At 36.8% G+C, this 18,665-nt stretch overlaps 1 protein-coding gene across 8 annotated transcripts in view; it reads left to right on the forward strand.

The window, feature by feature from the left end:
- The window catches only part of LOC131949721 (kinesin-like protein KIF13B), a 279,264-nt gene that overhangs the window by 243,068 nt on the left and 17,531 nt on the right, over positions 1–18,665 (forward strand). For 6 of the 8 annotated variants that reach the window (XM_059311582.1, XM_059311583.1, XM_059311585.1 and 3 more), the window contains exons 18-33: positions 5,430–5,592; positions 6,954–7,148; positions 9,005–9,151; positions 9,595–9,720; positions 10,425–10,595; positions 11,037–11,188; positions 11,770–11,902; positions 12,380–12,623; positions 13,783–13,909; positions 14,126–14,181; positions 14,359–14,489; positions 15,355–15,579; positions 16,079–16,132; positions 16,700–16,852; positions 17,308–17,394; positions 18,567–18,599. In XM_059311582.1, coding sequence (XP_059167565.1) covers positions 5,430–5,592; positions 6,954–7,148; positions 9,005–9,151; positions 9,595–9,720; positions 10,425–10,595; positions 11,037–11,188; positions 11,770–11,902; positions 12,380–12,623; positions 13,783–13,909; positions 14,126–14,181; positions 14,359–14,489; positions 15,355–15,579; positions 16,079–16,132; positions 16,700–16,852; positions 17,308–17,394; positions 18,567–18,599 — 2,197 coding nt within the window. The remainder of the gene's footprint in view (positions 1–5,429; positions 5,593–6,953; positions 7,149–9,004; positions 9,152–9,594; positions 9,721–10,424; positions 10,596–11,036; positions 11,189–11,769; positions 11,903–12,379; positions 12,624–13,782; positions 13,910–14,125; positions 14,182–14,358; positions 14,490–15,354; positions 15,580–16,078; positions 16,133–16,699; positions 16,853–17,307; positions 17,395–18,566; positions 18,600–18,665) is intronic. The other 2 variants (XM_059311589.1, XM_059311588.1) reach the window with 2 other exon arrangements.

An 18,665-nucleotide genomic window follows, 5' to 3' on the forward strand; every position in this document is an offset into this window, starting at 1 on the left:
GGCGGCCGCCCCACCCACCCTCCCATAGCTACGCCTCTGCTGTACGGTCACTTTAGGTCAATTATCCAACCCAGTGAATACCTAGGTGTGACATTAATGTCGCTCTACACTATTGTTGTGGTGAGGTGTGTGTGTGTGGGGGGGGGGGGGATAACCAACTCAGAGTTAACATAGCGTCAGTTTTTAGATGACTGTTCTAAATATACATATATGTTACACAAATATATATATTACATGAATATACTTTACAGAAATAGATTTAAATAAGTAGCAGTGGTATTTAAATATTATGACAATATTTTTTTTTACAGAGGGGTCCATGGGGGAGGGGGTTGTAACTGTTTCATATAATTTGTAATCGGAATCACTATCGCCCAAACTGTAAGAATACTACTACTCCATCGTGATGACGTTGTTGACCTTGTCAAAATTTCCCCACCTCTACGCAGTTTGCTCATAAGTAAATTTAAAAATAATAATATTAATAAATATTTTTGGTCGGCACGACCAAAAATATTTTTTTAACAAATATCATTGTTTAAAACGTTGAGATTAAAAAGTTTCCAAAAAGGCGCCACTTTGCTGAAAATGGCCAGAGGGGGAGCGGCCGCTCCCCCTGCTCCTCCCCTGCGTACGCTACTGCTCTAAAGATTCCTCAACATCGGGTCCTGTTAGCCACAAGTTGACCCAGCCCTGCACTAGTGTAGAAACACATGAATTATTCACCTTCACTCACCTGTATGGTTCAATGACCGGTCACGACTTCCCCTCTGTTACAGCGTCAACTTTCACCCTCAGTCTTAAGACTTGTCCTGATGCTTTTAGCGTGAGTACTTCAGCCCGAGACGTCCAGTTTATGTACACATGAGCTCCCAGTGTTCATCTCCCCGGTACTAACGTGCCAAATGGTTTGTGTGTCCGCAACTCACACACACACACACCAAGGTGAAGGTCAACGGGTCCCGGCACCTCCCCTAGTATTATCAAGCCCAGTCCCAAATCAAATTACTTCCCCTGGCCGGCTGGACCAAGACGGTTCGTTGAACCCTGTATTTATACCGGCTCTCTGATTTCATGCGACCGGCAGGCGTTAATTAGCTGTGACGTAATCCTCGACCGTGTTGGTATCGTGGCGTCCCGACCCCGGGGTGTCTGGTACAAATTGCTTGTAATAGCAACCTGACCCGTAGTTTTATAAGACTGACCCCTGCTTGCGTGGAGCTGACTCATTGTTTTCCGGAACTAACCCTGGTTTGCGTGCAGCCCGGAACAGACATATAATTTTCCGGAACTGACCCATAGTTTTCCGGAACTGACCTATAGTTTTCCGGAACTGACCCATAGTTTTCCGGAACTGACCTATAGTTTTCCGGAACTGACCCTGGGTTGCGTGGAGCCCGGAACAGACATAATTTTCCGGAACTGACCCATAGTTTTCCGGAACTGACCTATAGTTTTCCGGAACTGACCCTGGGTTGCGTGGAGCCCGGAACAGACATATAATTTTCCGGAACTGACCCATAGTTTTCCGGAACTGACCCATAGTTTTCCGGAACTGACCTATAGTTTTCCGGAACTGACATAGTTTTCTGGATCTGACCTATAGTTTTCCGGAACTGACCCATAGTTTTCCGGAACTGACCTATAGTTTTCCGGAACTGACATAGTTTTCTGGATCTGACCTATAGTTTTCCGGAACTGACCCATAGTTTTCTTGATCTGACCTCTGCGTGGAGTTGACCCATAGTGTTCTGTGAGACTGGCCCCTGGTCGTACACAACTGATCAACGATTGTTTGGATCTACCATCTCTGTACAACCATTCCCTTGATACGATATCCCAACGTGGTTCTCTCCCCTTGTCACAACAAATTATACTTGAGTTAACCCCCTTGTTTGTGTTTGGTAGGCGAGAGTAGCTGTCCTTTATTTCATCACGGGTATCCTTTTACAGTAAGCTTGTATGATACACGTCTTTGATCGGTAATTGAAAAACAAATTCCCATGACTAATCTTGCCTTGTACCGTAAGGAAACCTTCGCCTGTGTATGTAGAATAAATAATAAACTTGATCGTCAAGACCTGGTTGTATTAGTTTCGACAGTACAATCATTCTAAAGTAACTGATATTCATGCCTGACAATCTTTCTAAAGTAACTGATATTTAAAATAAATAAGGGTAAAAATGAACTAGACCTGGATTTCTTACAAACAAGTGTGTTTAAGCGGATGTGTTGTATTTAAAGGGAGTGTAGGGGGAGTTTGTATTCGCTAATTTTAAAATGTGTAGTTGTAGGCCTACTTCTTAAATTAAAATGCTCTGTTGACGACTAGATAATTTTTTTTTGTATAGAGAAAGTGGTTGACTATACGTTTGTAAGAACCTATATATTATACTGAAATTACTCTGAAACAGGGTTTCTTTCAGATATTTATTTACATGGGGTGGCGACATTAGTTAAAGTAGGTTTAAAACCACATATAGATATATGATTCCTGATGGGAAACGGTGCTGACATATTTTCTACTCTTAGAACCTACAGATTGGCTCAAATCTCAGTATGTTTTACGTGACTAAAGTATGTAGTTATTCAATACCGAGTACATGGCTAGTTGAAATTATGCCCTGTTAATTAGCCAGTTTAAAATGTACGAGCCGGCCCGCGGCATAACATACGCCGCTATTTAGTTGTTTCTAATTTTCAATAATTCATAATTTGTGAATTCGACAGTACCAACGCTGCCACTGAAAATATTTCTTTAAAACACTATAAGTAGCTCGTTAAGGACCATAACCCCCCCCCCTTCCTTCCCCCCCCCTCCCCCCCCCCCCTACGTTTAAAATCGTTGGCTCTGCTTGTAAACATTTAGAGTGAACACAGCTCACTAAAACCATGTAGGGGTGGGGAGGTAGGGAGAGCGTTTGCAGCTTGTTTTCTAACGGCTCGAAGAGGAGAATTATATATATAGAAGATAGATTAGTCAAACTTTGTTTTGTCTTAAACCTTGATTTTATCTCGTAGTTCTAAAAAGAAATGTGATTAACGACTATTGGTATTGGACTGTCTTCACCCCCCCCCCCCCCACATATCCCCACCCACATATCCCCACCCATAGTTTGCGGTACGGCTTTTACTTTTTTCCACTTGGCAAGATTTCTCCTGGAGCCAACTTTGACCGTCTCTGATTGCTTGAATCTGATTGGCTGGGACTAGAAGGCCATTTCCTTTCCTTGTAGTTGGGCCGCGCTTCCCTCCCCTCTCAGACCCCTTGGTTTATAGATTTAACATTTGCATTAATAGTGATTAAGCTTGATACAAGGGGAAGCAATTAGACAGGTCATTCAACTTAACGCTAGTGGTTTCCCCTTTGTGCTGGGAACATGAAGTGGCAGCATATAAATCCATGAGCTGTTGGTACAAATGGTGTTATTGTTTGTGCTGGGAGAGAGACTTGGCCCACTTGTGTGTTCTGGTGGAGTGTGCGGTTAATGGAGGTTGCAATACCCAGGAGCTGTGGTGACCTCTGTAGTTAGGTATTGAAATCTGTAGGCCAAGTTTTAAGACCTGATTAAATGGGCTTATAACTTATGAAGAACTTTTTTTATTAGGCCTATATGTACAAGGTAATTACTTATGAACTTACTATATATATATATATATATATATATATATATATATATATATATATATATATATATATATATATATATATATATATTAGTATGTAAATGGACAGGTGGTCAAGTCTTTACAGTTAATTATATTTGAGATTTGACATTGGAATAGTCTGGTTCTATCACCTCTCCTTCTATTTTGATTGTCTCTGCCCCTACTTTGTTATTCTTCTCCCATCTCCGTCTGCCCCATTAGTGCCATTCTGCCCTTTGAGCCTCCTGTTCCATTAGGGACATCACTCACTGTAAAAAAAAATGTATCAAAATTTTAGTTTTACATTAATTTATTAATTAATTGAAAGATAAGGTTAGAGTTAATTAAAATTTCAGTTGTTTTATTACATAATGGCCATCAGTAATTAATGGTTCATTAGGTCAATAGAAATTGGGGGGGGGGGGAATACAATTAGGCCTAGAACATATGTGGTAAAATGTTTTGCTGAAAACTAACTCTGGCGCTATGAATGTAATGTTTAACAGTTAGCTAACATGAAAAAAGTTAAGACAAGTTGTGCTTTGCAATGTGAAATTCAACCCTCAATTGTGTATATATGCTAAAAAAAATGTTTGATTTCACACTTTCTTATTATTGTTTTAAATATTTGTTTCCTTGGTGCCTGTAATCTTTGTTTTTTATTTCAAATTTCTCCACCTTGTTCTCTCCCTTGCCAGATTACACTTACTAGATTACACAAACAAAGACATTTAATTACATTCTATTGATTTCTCTCATGGTCTGTGCAGTGTTATTGTTATGATGAATGTCCTCTGTCAGATTGTGTTTGTCTTTACTCTAGTCATTGAAAAGAGCTCTTTTTTCTTTTACAAGTTTAAAAAAAAGAGGTTTATGTAATTGCTTTTTTGTTGCTTGTTACAAGTTTGAGATCTAGGGTTTTACGCTGTAATTTGTGACTCATAATGCAGTTCTTTCAGTCAGGCTGTAGCCCCACATGATCCCTGTAGCCTCCCTAGTTTAAGAACCCCTGTAGCCTCCCAGTTTGAGATCCCCTGTAACCTCCCAGTTTGAGAACCCCTTTAGCCTCCCAGTTTGAGAACCCCTGTAACCTCTCTAGTTTGAGATCCCCTGTAGCCTCCCAGTTTGAGAACCCCTGTAGCCTCCCAGTTTGAGAACCCCTGTAACCTCCCTAGTTTGAGATCCCCTGTAGCCTCCCAGTTTGAGAACCCCTGTAGCCTCCCAGTTTGAGAACCCCTGTAACCTCCCTAGTTTGAGATCCCCTGTAGCCCCACATGACCCCTGTAGCCCCACATGACCCCTGTAGCCCCACATGACCCCTGTAACCTCCCTAGTTTGAGAAGCCCTACACCAGAGAGTGTCAAGTTTTTATCACCATAAGATCAGATAACAACCACCAAGATTAATTTCCCTGCCCAGTACACAGCTGGTTCTACTTATAACAGTAAACACATGTGCCCTATACCTTCATGTTTTGGTGCAGTTCATTGTCTATGTTCAACAGGGATGTTCACATAGATTGTTGGGTTGATAACTAGATGATGTTAAACCAAGATGTGTGTTAGGGTTGTTCTGTTGATGGCCATGTTATGTTCAACAAGGATGTTATAGGGGAATGTTGTGTTGATAATGACATCATGATGTTAAACAAGAAGGTTAATGTGACTTGTGTTGATGATGACATCATGATGTTAAACAAAGATGTTAATGTGACTTGTGTTGATGATCACATCATGATGTTAAACAAAGATGTTAATGTGACTTGTGTTGATGATGACAGGGAGATGATGTTCAAACAAAGCCTGGTCAAGCTGAGGGAGGAGGTGGTCAAGGCCAACGCCCTGGTCAGGGAGGCCAACATCCTGGCCCAGGAGATGGGCAAGCTGACAGAGTTCCATGTGACCCTGCAGATCCCCGCCACCAACCTCAGTCCAAACAGACGGGTGAGTCTTGGGAACATTTAGTCAGTCTTGGGAACATTTATTCAGTCATTTGAACATTTAGTTAGTCATGGCAACATTTAGTCAGTCATGGCAACATTTAGTCAGTCATGGCAATATTTAGTCAGTAATGGCAATATTTAGTCAGTCATGGGAACATTTAGTCAGTCATGGCAACATTTAGTCAGTCATGGCAACATTTAGTCAGTCATGGGAACATTTAGTCAGTCATGGGAACATTTAGTCAGTCATAGGAACATTTAGTCAGTCATGGGAACATTTAGTCAGTCATGGGAACATTTAGTCAGTCATGGGAACATTTAGTCAGTCATGGGAACATTTAGTCAGTCATGGGAACATTTAGTCAGTCATGGGAACATTTAGTCAGTCATGGGAACATTTAGTCAGTCATGGGAACCTTTAGTCAGTCATGGCAACATTTAGTCTGTCATGGCAACATTTAGTCTGTCATGGCAACATTTAGTCAGTCATGGCAATATTTAGTCAGTCATGGGAGCATTTAGTCAGTCATGGGAACATTTAGTCAGTCATGGGAACATTTAGTCTGTCATGGAAACATTTAGTCAGTCACATCATTGATCCTTTAGTCAGTCAAAAAACCATAAGCCAGTCTTGTCATTATAAGCTGTAATCCATCACATCATAGAAATAATTTTGCTCTGGTCTATAATGCTTTGCTCATTTCTGACCAATATCATCTGCTAAGCTTCTGATCAATAATATCTGGTAAGCTTTTGATCAATTAGCACCAAGTTTATTCAGATGATCTCTCCTTACCTTGTAGTTAAGCTGTCATGAATAATGGATTTTTTTTAAAAACATTTTTGAGAAAAAAAAAACTATTTTAATAGAAACTAGTGTCTGTATATGCTTAACTCTTTGATGTCTTGATGTTTTGAACAAATTGATTCAGTTCATTTTATTCTAGTTTTTTTTTGTTTAATTTGTGTTCATTATAGAGCTACAGGAAACATCTAACAGTCTGTCCAAAACTTTCTTCAAATTTTGTTCAATCCATAAATTGCAAACCTTGTATAGTTGACGATTTCCCTTTTTTTTTATTGTCGCAAATCACTTGCATCAATCACAAGTCTAATTAAATTTTATACCCCATAACTTTCATCAACCGAAAATTTTCTCCTTAACAAAAATCCCCCTTTAATTTTCACCTGCTAAAAATTTTACCCTTCACAAATTTTGTCCATCAAAAATTATATACCTCTATCAACAAAGTCATCAGCCTTTTCATTCATCATGATTATAGTCAGTAACCCAATCTTAGGTTTGTGTGCATGTTGTGTCAAACCAAACCAACTTGACCACTGTTGTCCGTCTCCCCCCAGCGTGGAGCGTTTGTGAGTGAGCCAGCCATTCTGGTGAAGAGGAAGAACCGCAGCAGTCAGATCTGGTCCCTGGAGAAGTTGGAGAACAAGGTCATTGATATGAGGGACATGTACAACGACCGCAAGGCCAGCGGGGGGCCCATGATGGTAGAGGAATCTTTCACTGAAGATTTAGACAGCTCTGTCATTGCTGGGGTTTGTGTTTGCATGTTTGTTCTGCTTCAAATGCTTAGGCTGGCAGGTGAGGAGGGGTCTGCAGTGTGGAGGACACACACAAAATTTGGATTTTTGTAATAGTAAAAATGTTAACACTCAAAGATGCATCCTTTAAAGATGCATCCTTTAATTTAAAAAATGTTAACACTCAAAGATGCATCCTTTAAAGATGCATCCTTTAATTTAAAAAATGTTAACACTCAAAGATGCATCCTTTAATAAAAATGGTAACACCCAAAGATGCATCCTTTAATAAAAATGTTAACACCCAAAAATGCATCCTTTAATAAAAATGTTAACACCCAAAGATTCATCCTTTAATAACTGGCATTGCAAATCTCCTCCTCAACTGAATTAATTAAAAATAAATCTTTCAATGATTACAGTATTTAAGATTTTAAAAAATACTATTCTCATTTTGATAAAATAAAGATAATGTATTTATAATAATTATATTATCATATCATATTATATGCTAGCTTTAAAGATAATTTAAGAAAATATATAAGTGAGCCTCTATTTGTTGACATCTAGAAAGAAAGGATTTTTAAGATGGCTTCAACAGATTTTTCAAAGATTACAAATTTAGTAGTTTCTATATTTCAAATATTTCAGTTTTGTTACATTTAATGAATTATTTTTGAATAAACAACTAAGGTAACTCAGTATTTTCAAATTAGATATTGTGTTGGTGTTTAGTCAAAGCTGTGTTTTTATTTTTTCACAGACTGTAAAGTATGCTTTCTTTTTTGTTGGATTTTTTAAACATTCATTTTAAATAGTTTTACATTTTGAGAAATCTCTTACAATCAGAATACAGTGGTTAAAAACAGTGAATAATTTTTTTTTAATATTCAAATCCAGATCACAATTTAAAGTTAAATTTACTGTTTATTAATCTAAACTTAGCAATATTAACAGAGAGTGATATTTCAACGCCATATCACTCTCTGTTAATATTGCTATTTCAGTTACAACGCCTGCTTCCACCCCCCCCCCTACACATTAATCTAAACTTATAAAATTATCTTTGTAGTAAGTTTGCTAAGTATTACAGTGTTCAGTTATTTAAGTTTGTTTATATCTGCACAGTATATAGCCAGGTTTTTTTCGATCTTGATGTTGTCTAAATTTTTAAACTGTAGACAGTGTTCTTGTTTATTTGTTTAATTTCTACTTGCCTTATTCATGATTTTTTTCTTAATAAATAACTTGTTGGTAAAGTTTTCTAAAGAAATAATTTACACCTGTCAATATATGTGATGAATGGATACAATGTGTACATTACACTGTAGTTTACTTTTCATTCAGCAGCAGCTAGGAATGAACCTGTCCTATCAGCTGATAAGGTTCCTTGTTTGAGTTTTTAATACACCATTAGGCACCTATTTTGTAGGCTACTCTACCAATGCATTAGATGAGGATTGTAAGATTGTGCTAGGGTTGGATCTTGTAATGTTTCATTGTAAAATTCACTATTGATGTTTAGTTGTGTTGTGTTTTTTTGAATGTCAGTAGAAGAGAGCTTTTTTTGTTGTGGAGGATTTTAAAGATAAAAGTTTTTTTAGGTTAATAATTATATTTCTAGGGCTTCCTCATTTCTCATAAATCAAATGAATTTTTAAAAATGTTAATGAAACAAGATCTACTCAAAAATGTTATATATTTTTATATGGAGATTGTTTTTTATTATAAAGTAATCTAAAAGTAATTCAAATATAAACAGAGATGCCAAGGCTAATTTAAGTAAGGGCAACTGCTACCTTATGTTTATAGTTTGTTTATAGTTAGTGTGATGTTGTTCATCCAATGATTGTTGACCTCTGTGTCACCAGGACATTGGGCCACCTATGCTGGGCGACCCATTCTATGAGTCGCAGGAGAACCACAACCTGATCGGTGTGGCCAACATCTTCCTGGAGTGTCTGTTCCATGACGTCAAGCTGGACTATCACGTGCCCATCATCAGCCAACAAGGGGAGGTCAGTGCCGTCATTCACTCAACTCTCACATTTTTGTCTTTTACTCTCTTACTTCCCTTGGTTGTTCCATCGCAGTATTTTTCTATTTGCTTTCAATCATGGAATTAATTTTTTTTTTTTATAAAAACAACCAAAGTTGAATAAGATTAATTTCTTATTTTACAACCACATGTATTAAATTACACACAGAACAGATTACTATATAAATGAGTTTCTCCGATTATATTACTACAAAAAGCAACAGGAATTTTAAAGTGCTTTTTTTTAGTTCAGTAAAGTGCTGTTCTTATATTTAGATGTCTTTGGTCCAGTTATGATATTATTTCAGAATTAGTTTTTAAATTGATTTCCCAATGTTTTTAAGTTTTATAGCCAAACAATGTCTTATGTTAAAGTTTTTTTAAATGAGTTGTAAACTTGAATTGACCCCAATGTGTCCCCAGGTTGCTGGTAAACTTCATATAGAGATCTCCAAGTTAGGTGGAGCTGTGCTTGACCGCTACGTGGACATGGCTGCTGATAATGATGAGGACAACACTGTCCCTATGGGAGCTCCACTGCTCATTAAGGTAACTCATACTTCCTCAATTTCTACCTTAATTAATTGGACATTTTAGGTCAAATATAATTTTAATTCATTTTTAAATTATAAGTGTATCATGTTTAGAATTCTTGGTTCACAGTTACCAACATATTTTTTTTTTTTAATTTTACTTAGAATAAAACCTCTACAAAAAAAAACATTATTTTTTATTACAAATATCTAATTTGGCACACAATATTTTAATGAATATTTAAAATGGACATTAAGGTCACAACAGTTTATGTGAAACTTTATTTTATTATGCAGGAACTCACAACAAATTCTGTTGTCATGTTTTCTATAGTGTGCATTTATAGGCCAACAAAATATTTATTTCAGTCATAAAAAGTTGATTTATTCACATGCTAAATTTGACTAAAATGTCAGTGTAATGAGAGTGCAATGTTACAGGTGTGAGTGTAATGAGAGTGCAATGTTTCAGGTGTGAGTGTAATGAGAGTGCAATGTTACAGGTGTGAGTGTAATGAGAGTGCAATGTTACAGGTGTGAGTGTAATGAGAGTGCAATGTTTCAGGTGTGAGTGTAATGAGAGTGCAATGTTACAGGTGTGAGTGTAATGAGAGTGCAATGTTACAGGTGTGAGTGTAATGAGAGTGCAATGTTTCAGGTGTGAGTGTAATGAGAGTGCAATGTTACAGGTGTGAGTGTAATGAGAGTGCAATGTTTCAGGTGTGCATCAAAGAGGCCCGGGGCCTACCCCTGGCGCTGTCCAACTTTGTCTTCTGCCAGTACTCCTTCTGGGGGGAGTCTGAGGCCTGTGTCGTCCCCCCTTACATCAACCCTGAAACTGTGACCAGGAAGGATGACAGAACAGTCAACTTTGACTTCAACCATGAGAGGGTTAGTGCTGACGTTCTGCTGTCTTTGTTAGAAAAAATGTTCTAATTCAAGCTTAAAGGTTTTAGGCTTTGGAGGAATACAAGGACCAAATTGTTTCCTACAGTTGAACTTTAGAAGTCTATTTTGCTGACTAAAGTAGTTTGTTTCTTTGACTTAACATATCATTGGGCAGTATGGTCTGCACTTTGCCCTATAGTATGAACGTTTGGCCACAACTACAAGTACTGAACAAAGTCCATAAGGCAGATGAAGTACAGTTTATCCATTTTCTAGACACTAGCATATTTTGTAGTCAGTGTCATCTATATGATATTAAATTATTAATTACAAGTTGAATTAGCTCCATAAATAAAAACAAAAAATCTTTTATTAAAAAAAATGCCAAGTTAAACGAAATGTCCTAAGCATATCGTAATGATTAATTGTGTGTTTTGATCTCAGCTGATCCGAGTACCCATCACAGAAGAGTTTATTGAACACTGTGCTGATGGTGCCCTCTCTATTGAGGTGTGGGGCCATCGCAGTCAGGGCTTTGGTAAAGATGTTGTGATGAGCGACTCAGCACAAGCCAAGTCCCGCTCTGTTGCTGACCGGTGGGTCCATCTATTTCTTTATTCTCTCCCTTACCTGTCTTTTTCTATAATCTCTTTTGTTTCTTTAATTTTCCTTGATTTATTTTATTTATTATCCCCCTTGCTGCTTTATAGTTATCTCCCTCTTGTGGGTAATAATACATGCCACTGGCTATAACAGCTTTATTAATGCGATGAAGTTTTAAAAAGATCCTTGGTCATATGTATTTACTTGCTGTACTTAATTAATTAAAGGACTGAAATGTATAAATAAAAGAAGAATGGGAAAGCAATGAAAGCTAATTTTAAAAAACTGAATTGTACACAATTTTGTGCTACAAAATGTATAAAATTAAAATGTTTCTGGAGTGAGGAATACAAAGCTTAACACTTACATATAAGTTAGGTATCCTTCTGGATTCTCATGTACACAACACACATGCAAATATATGTCTGAAGTGGGGGGAAAGTTACATTTATTTGCACGCATACAAATTAACAAGTGTGAAGTAATGGAAAAAAGCTGTACAGATACACATGTACAAATACATATGTGCACATCCACACGTACACATCCCCTAATGTGGCTGTGGTTTGTGCAGGTGGAATGAGGTGATGAGGAAGATTGAATTCTGGGCAGAGATCCACGAGCTGAATGATCAAGGGGACTACACAGCCGTGGAGGTGACACCAAAACCTGATGTTCCATGTGCTGGCGTCATGCAGCTCCGACAGGTAAATAGTGCGGCAAGCATAGGTAAATTGTGCAACTAACATAGGTAAATTGTGCAACTCAGTTAAATAGTGCAGCTAACATAGGTAAATTGTGCAACTCAGTTAAATAGTGCAGCTAGCATAGGTAAATTGTGCAACTCAGTTAAATAGTGCTGCTAAAATTGGTAAATTGTGCAACTCAGTTAAATAGTGCAGCTAGCATAAGTCAATTGTGCAACTCAGTTAAATAGTGTAGCTCAGACAGATAAATAGTGCCGTTCAGACAGAAACTACGTGCAGCCAACCTAGAAAAAAGTGCAGACAGATAATTTTTGTCATCTCAGAGAGTCAACCTCTATACCAGAAGAGCAAGTTGTTAAATCAAATATTTGCGTGAAATAGAACATTAGAAATGTTAAACATATTGCACATCATTAGATATGTTTACAGCTATAGTTGACCAAAACATTAACAGTCACATTTATCTAACATTGACAGGGCCACTCTAGAAGGGTCCTGGTCAGAGTGCGGCCAGTGGCCAACTCTGGTACCCTCCCCCTCATCTGTGAGTCCATCTCCTCTCTTGCCATTGGCTGCGTCTGCGTCAGGTCCCGCCTCCAGAAGGGGCTGGACTCCTACCAGGAGGAGGACCTGACTGTCCTGAGAGACCACTGGTCAAAAGCTTTGGCCAGGCGCAAAAAGTATCTGGACGAACAAATTCAAAAGTTGATCAACAAGCAAGGTCAGTGGGGCTCCCTCACTTTAAACTAAGTCTATTGTTAGTGCCCTGACTTTAACTTAAGGTACAGTTATTCTTCTAGATAGGTGACATTAAATTATTTCCCCTAGTTAGAGAATGGTTAGTCTTATTCCCCCTTGTTAATTAAATACTGTTGATGTTATTGCCCATTTGTTAATAAATGAGATTGGTGTAATTACCCCTAGTTAATAAATAATGTCGATATAATTCCCCCTAGTTAAATAAATAAAGTTGATGTTATTCTCCCTAGTTAAATAATGTTGATGTAATTCCCCCTAGTTAAATAAATAATGTCGATATAATTATAATTCCCCCTAGTTAAATAAATAATGTCGATATAATTCCCCCTAGTTAAATAAATAATGTCGATATAATTATAATTCCCCCTAGTTAAATAAATGTCGATATAATTCCCCCTAGTTAAATAAATAATGTCAATATAATTCCCCCTAGTTAATAAAGTAATGTTGAAGCTATTGCCAATAATGCCTGTGTTATTTCCCATTGTTAACTTAAAACAAGTTTGTTATACCTCATCTATGAGATAATTGTTTTTCCTTCATGCTTATGAGTAAATTTAAATAATATCTATGCTATTTAACCAGTGATCTTATTAACAGTATTATCAAACACCTTATTAACAGTATAACCAAACACCTTATTAACAGTATAACCAAACACCTTATTAACAGTATAACCAAACACCTTATTAACAGTATAACCAAACACCTTATTAACAGTATAACCAAACACTTTATTAACAGTATTATCAAACACCTTATTAACAGTATAACCAAACACCTTATTAACAGTATAACCAAACACCTTATTAACAGTATAACCAAACACCTTATTAACAGTATAACCAAACACCTTACTGACAGTATTATCAAACACCTTACTGACAGTATTATCAAAAACCTAATTAACAGCATAACCAAACACTTTACTGACAGTATTATCAAACACCTTATTAACAGTATAACCAAACACCTTATTAACAGTATAACCAAACACCTTACTGACAGTATTATCAAACACCTTATTAACAGTATAACCAAAAACCTAATTAACAGCATAACCAAACACCTAATTAACAGCATAACCAAACACTTTATTGACAAGTTTGTTTTTACTTCAGACAAATCTGAGGCGGACTCTGAAAGGGAGAGAGCTCTGATTGAACAGTGGGTGTGTCTGACTGAGGAGAGAAATGCTGTGCTAGTTCCCTCCCCTGGCAGCAATATCCCAGGGGCCCCAGCTGACTGGTGAGTTGTAGTGAAGATGGCTTTAGAGTTGGTTAGGATTGGTTTTGTTGGGGTTAGTTAGGTTAATCATAGGTACAGTTGATTTCAGGTGTTGTTTTTTTTAAATAATGTTTGGTTTAGTCAAGTTTGTTTAAGTTCTGATTAGTCTTCTTTAAGCAGCTGGTAATTGATTAGCTAATTAAACAAATTATAATGATTGACCTTGATGTTTAACAGGACCCCACCACCCAACCTAGAGGAACACACACCAGTTCTTTTCCTGGATCTCAATGGTCAGTTCCTGGTTCCACTTGCTTGTTTGTTGTATATCATCAGTTACTGACTCCATTGTTTGTTGTATGTCATCAGTCCTGACTCCATTCACTTACGTTTGTTGTATGTCATTAGAATTTATATTTTCCTATTGGTTTTATCCTATATGTTAACATGAAAGTTTGTTTAATGTCCAGCTGATGACATGAGCGCCCCCAATGCTAAAGAAGGTCTGCAGGCTGTGGGTATCAACTCCATCCTCCCCAAGGAACACAGCACCGACTACGTCCAGCTGCCCATCATCAAGAGCTACACTGAGAAGGACAATGTAAGTAGTGTACTGGCAGTCAGCACTGGTACACAGAGAAGGACAATGTAAGTAGTGTACGGGCAGTCAGCACTGGTACACAGAGAAGGACAATGTAAGTAGTGTACGGGCAGTCAGCACTGGTACACAGAGAAGGACAATGTAAGTAGTGTACGGGCAGTCAGCACTGGTACACAGAGAAGGACAATGTAAGTAGTGTACGGGCAGTCAGCACTGGTACACAGAGAAGGACAATGTAAGTAGTGTACGGGCAGTCAGCACTGGTACACAGGCTAGTACACAGACAGCACAAGTACTGTAGACAGGCCAGCAAAGTACTGTAGACAGACAAGAGAAGTACTGTCTGTAAACACTGTAGACTATTGGCATATAGGCAAACAATAAGAAACGCAGACAGGTCTGTGTAGTTCTATAGACAAGCTGAGAATGTACTATTTACAAAGACATGTACAAACACTTATTGAATTAGTTAAGTTGCCTTTCGAACCTGAGGATCCAAGAGGCAAGTGAATTAGAGTTCAGCTGTTTCTATGACCTCAGTTTAGTGTATAGTGTATTCTTGAATTAGAATTGGCTGAATTAAAAATTTTAAAAGCTAAATAGTGTTTCATTTTTATTTAATTTCAAATATTAAACAGTGAAGCTAAAATAATTTTAAATTTCAATTTTCATGCATACTTTTATACTTTATCTTGATAGTACAAAAAATATAATAATCCATTCATTAATTGCTTACAATCAATTTGTTTGATTATAATATAAAAAGCTTTTTATATCTAATAAATTTCTTGATCATAATAAAATTCTTTTAATTAGTTATTGGCTTATCAGACACTTAATTAACTCAATCAAATCCTAATTACAGGTGTGTGCATTTGCGTCGTGGGACTCGTCTCTCCACGACTCTGTGCACCTGAATCGCATCACACCTGCCAACGAGCGCGTGTACATGATCCTCAAGGCTGTCGTGCGACTGAGCCACCCGGCCACCATTGAGCTGGTCCTACGCAAGAGGATCTGTATCAACATCTACAAGAAACAAGGGCTGACCTCCTTCACTAACATGCTGAAGAACAGGATCGTGGGCACGGTCAGTAGAGTTTGGCTAAACTTAACAGTTAAATAAACATTCACAGCATCTGATTAGCTTGACAAGATTTCTGACTTATAAACATTCACAGCATCTAATTAGCTTGACGAGATTTCTGACTTATAAACATTTACAGCATCTAATTAGCTTGACGAGATTTCTGACTTATAAACATTCACAGCATCTAATTAACTTGACGAGATTTCTGACTTATAAACATTTACAGCATCTAATTAGCTTGACGAGAATTCTGACTTATAAACATTCACAGCATCTAATTAGCATGACGAGATTTCTGACTTATAAACATTTACAGCATCTAATTAGCTTGATGAGATTTCTGACTTATAAACATTCACAGCATCTAATTAGCTTGATGAGATTTCTGACTTATAAACATTCACAGCATCTAATTAGCTTGATGAGATTTCTGACTTATAAACATTCACAGCATCTGATTAGCTTGATGAGATTTCTGACTTAATTTTTTTATCTCCAGGATTGTCTGGCTGCTAGTGGTGTGACTTATGAAGTTGTTTCTAACATGCCCAAGGTGGGTTTTTGATCTTTGTTTACTCCTTTAGAGGCAACAAATTTTAAAACTCATTCAGTGATTCAATAAATATGTGGTTGGTTTTTTAAGTGATCTTTTGTTATTTTACCCATCTGAAGACATATTATCCCCTAAAGTAATGTAGCTCTTTTATTGAAAAACTAGAATGTTACAATGTCTTAGTCAGATTTTAACTGTTGCTTAATATGAGGAGATTTGAAATTTTACAGTAAAATAAATATTCAAGTTAGTAAAATGAATATTATTTTGTCTGGAACAAAATTATGTTTGGGTACTAGAAGATATTTAAAATCACTAAATAAGTGTGGTGTATGTATTTTGGTGTAATTAGAAGGAATTAAAGTTAGGGTACATGAAGGTAAAGTTTTAGAATCACTGAGTGCGTGATGTAACTGAGTGAATGACCTAAGCAAGTGAGTGATCTAACCAAGTAAGTGACATTTCTGGCCACATGACCTAATTGAGTGAGTGACCTAACTGAATGACCTCACTGAGTGAGTGACCTCACTGAGTGAGTGACCTAACTGAATGACCTGTCTATTGTAGGGCTCTGAGGACCTAGAAGACATGGAGACCTTGGCCCAGATGGCCGCGTCACAGAACGAGGTGTCTGCCGTGGACGGGGAGACGTACATCGAGAAATACATCAAAGGTGTGTCAGCTGTGGAGAGTATCTTGACCCTGGACAGGCTCAGACAGGTAGGTTATATCCAATAACATTAGCAGGTCTTATAACACTTACAGGTTGTAATTTAAGCAGGTTTTATATCACTTACAGCTCGTAATTTAAGCAGGTTTTAGATCAGTTACAGGTTGTAATTTAAACAGGTTTTATATCACTTACAGAACGTAATTTAAGCAGGTTTTTATATCAGTTACAGGTTGTAATTTAAGCAGGATTTATATCCCTTACATCATGTACTTTAAGCAGGTTTTATATCAGTTACAACTTGTAATATAAGTAGGTTGTAAATATTTAGCCAGCACAACATTTATCCACCCCTCAGTCTCTGAAGTTAGAACCACTTATCTAATACCATGTAGTTTTCTCTTTAATCCATTGTTACCTTCTAGAACCATATACTAGCTCAATGAGCAATCCATTGTTACCTTGTAGAACCATGTACATTGCTATCTGTTTGTATGTCCCACAGGAGGTTGCTGTGAAGGAAATGTTGGCCAACTCTGGCCGCCTGGCCTCCAACCTGAGGAAGACAACCAGTGTCCCCAACATCAACCAGGTTTGATCACTTTCTCCGTGTGTGCGCGCGTGTGTGTATTCTGTGTGTGTGGGTGTTTGTATTTATTTCCATTTTTTCTCTAATCTTGTCCTGAGAATAGAAAAAAATAAATGCTAATTAGGCAAAGACATCTCCATGTTTTGCTGCTAATTGCTAGTTCCTTGCTTGTAACAGCAAAAAAAAAACTGTATGTTTATGTATATATGTAGATGAAGAACTTTTATATTTATAACAGCTATGCTGTTCAAGCTTCAGAAATTTTCTCGTAGATTTTTTTTAAACCCTGCCAGTTTTTGTTGTTTTGTGAGATAATTTTCTTTAACTTTGTTCAAAAAAAATTTCTCATATTTGCTCCTGAGCACCGTCCTAGTTTTCAAGATGTTCACCCAATTAACTTTCTTTGAAACATTTGGTGCAGGCTAGTTTTTGGTGATAAGAAATTTCCTTCAGTTCATCAATATGTTAAATGGTGGTATGGCTTCCTTTTTTTTTTAAGGTGTGGAGCTCTTGAAAAGATGGCTTCTTTTTTTTTTTTTTTCTTTAATTTTATTTTTACTTTTTTGTGAAACAAAAAACAAAATAATCTAGCTTAAAAAAATTCTGCCCAGTTGAAGAAGACATAATTTTTTTTTCCCTGCTGGGTCAGTAATACAGCAAGTTGTCACTTTAAATCTGTATTGATCAGTTTTCAGATATAAATTTAAAATATTGCATTTTACATTATAAGCTTACAAATGTGTGTCACAAAGAAAGATGAATAATTATTATTTTAATAAGACTGTTTGATCCTATTTTTGATAATTAATGGAATGCATGTTTGTTAATACCAGAAGTTTAATTAAGTTTAGTATTTTATAACATCGTTAGCTTGATGCCCAACTATATTTGTTTTTTATTATTTACAATGTAATTATTTTACTGTTCTGCTTTCAATGTACAGAAATACAATTTTTTGAAGGGAATTAATTTTTATTTTGGCTACACTGATCTACTGAAATAACATTGTGCAAGGAAATTGAAAACAAATGAGATGAAAAAAAACAATGATTGAGTATTTTCTGTACGTTGATTGAAGATTGTTTAGTGCATGCTAGTATGGGGCTGTATTGAATGCTGACATGTAGCTCTGCATGGCTAATTTGTCTATCTCTGTGTGTGTTCCCATTTCACAGGCAGCCTACTCCCCTAGCAAACTTAGCTACCATGTAAGTACTCACATTTGTTTCCTGCCATTTCTTCTGTGTTTTTATATAGCTGTTATTTTTTACTGA

This window comes from Physella acuta, unplaced genomic scaffold (genome assembly GCF_028476545.2).
Source record: "Physella acuta isolate Inbredline_101_S28 unplaced genomic scaffold, ASM2847654v3 ptg000710l, whole genome shotgun sequence".
Lineage (NCBI taxonomy): Eukaryota > Metazoa > Mollusca > Gastropoda > Physidae > Physella > Physella acuta.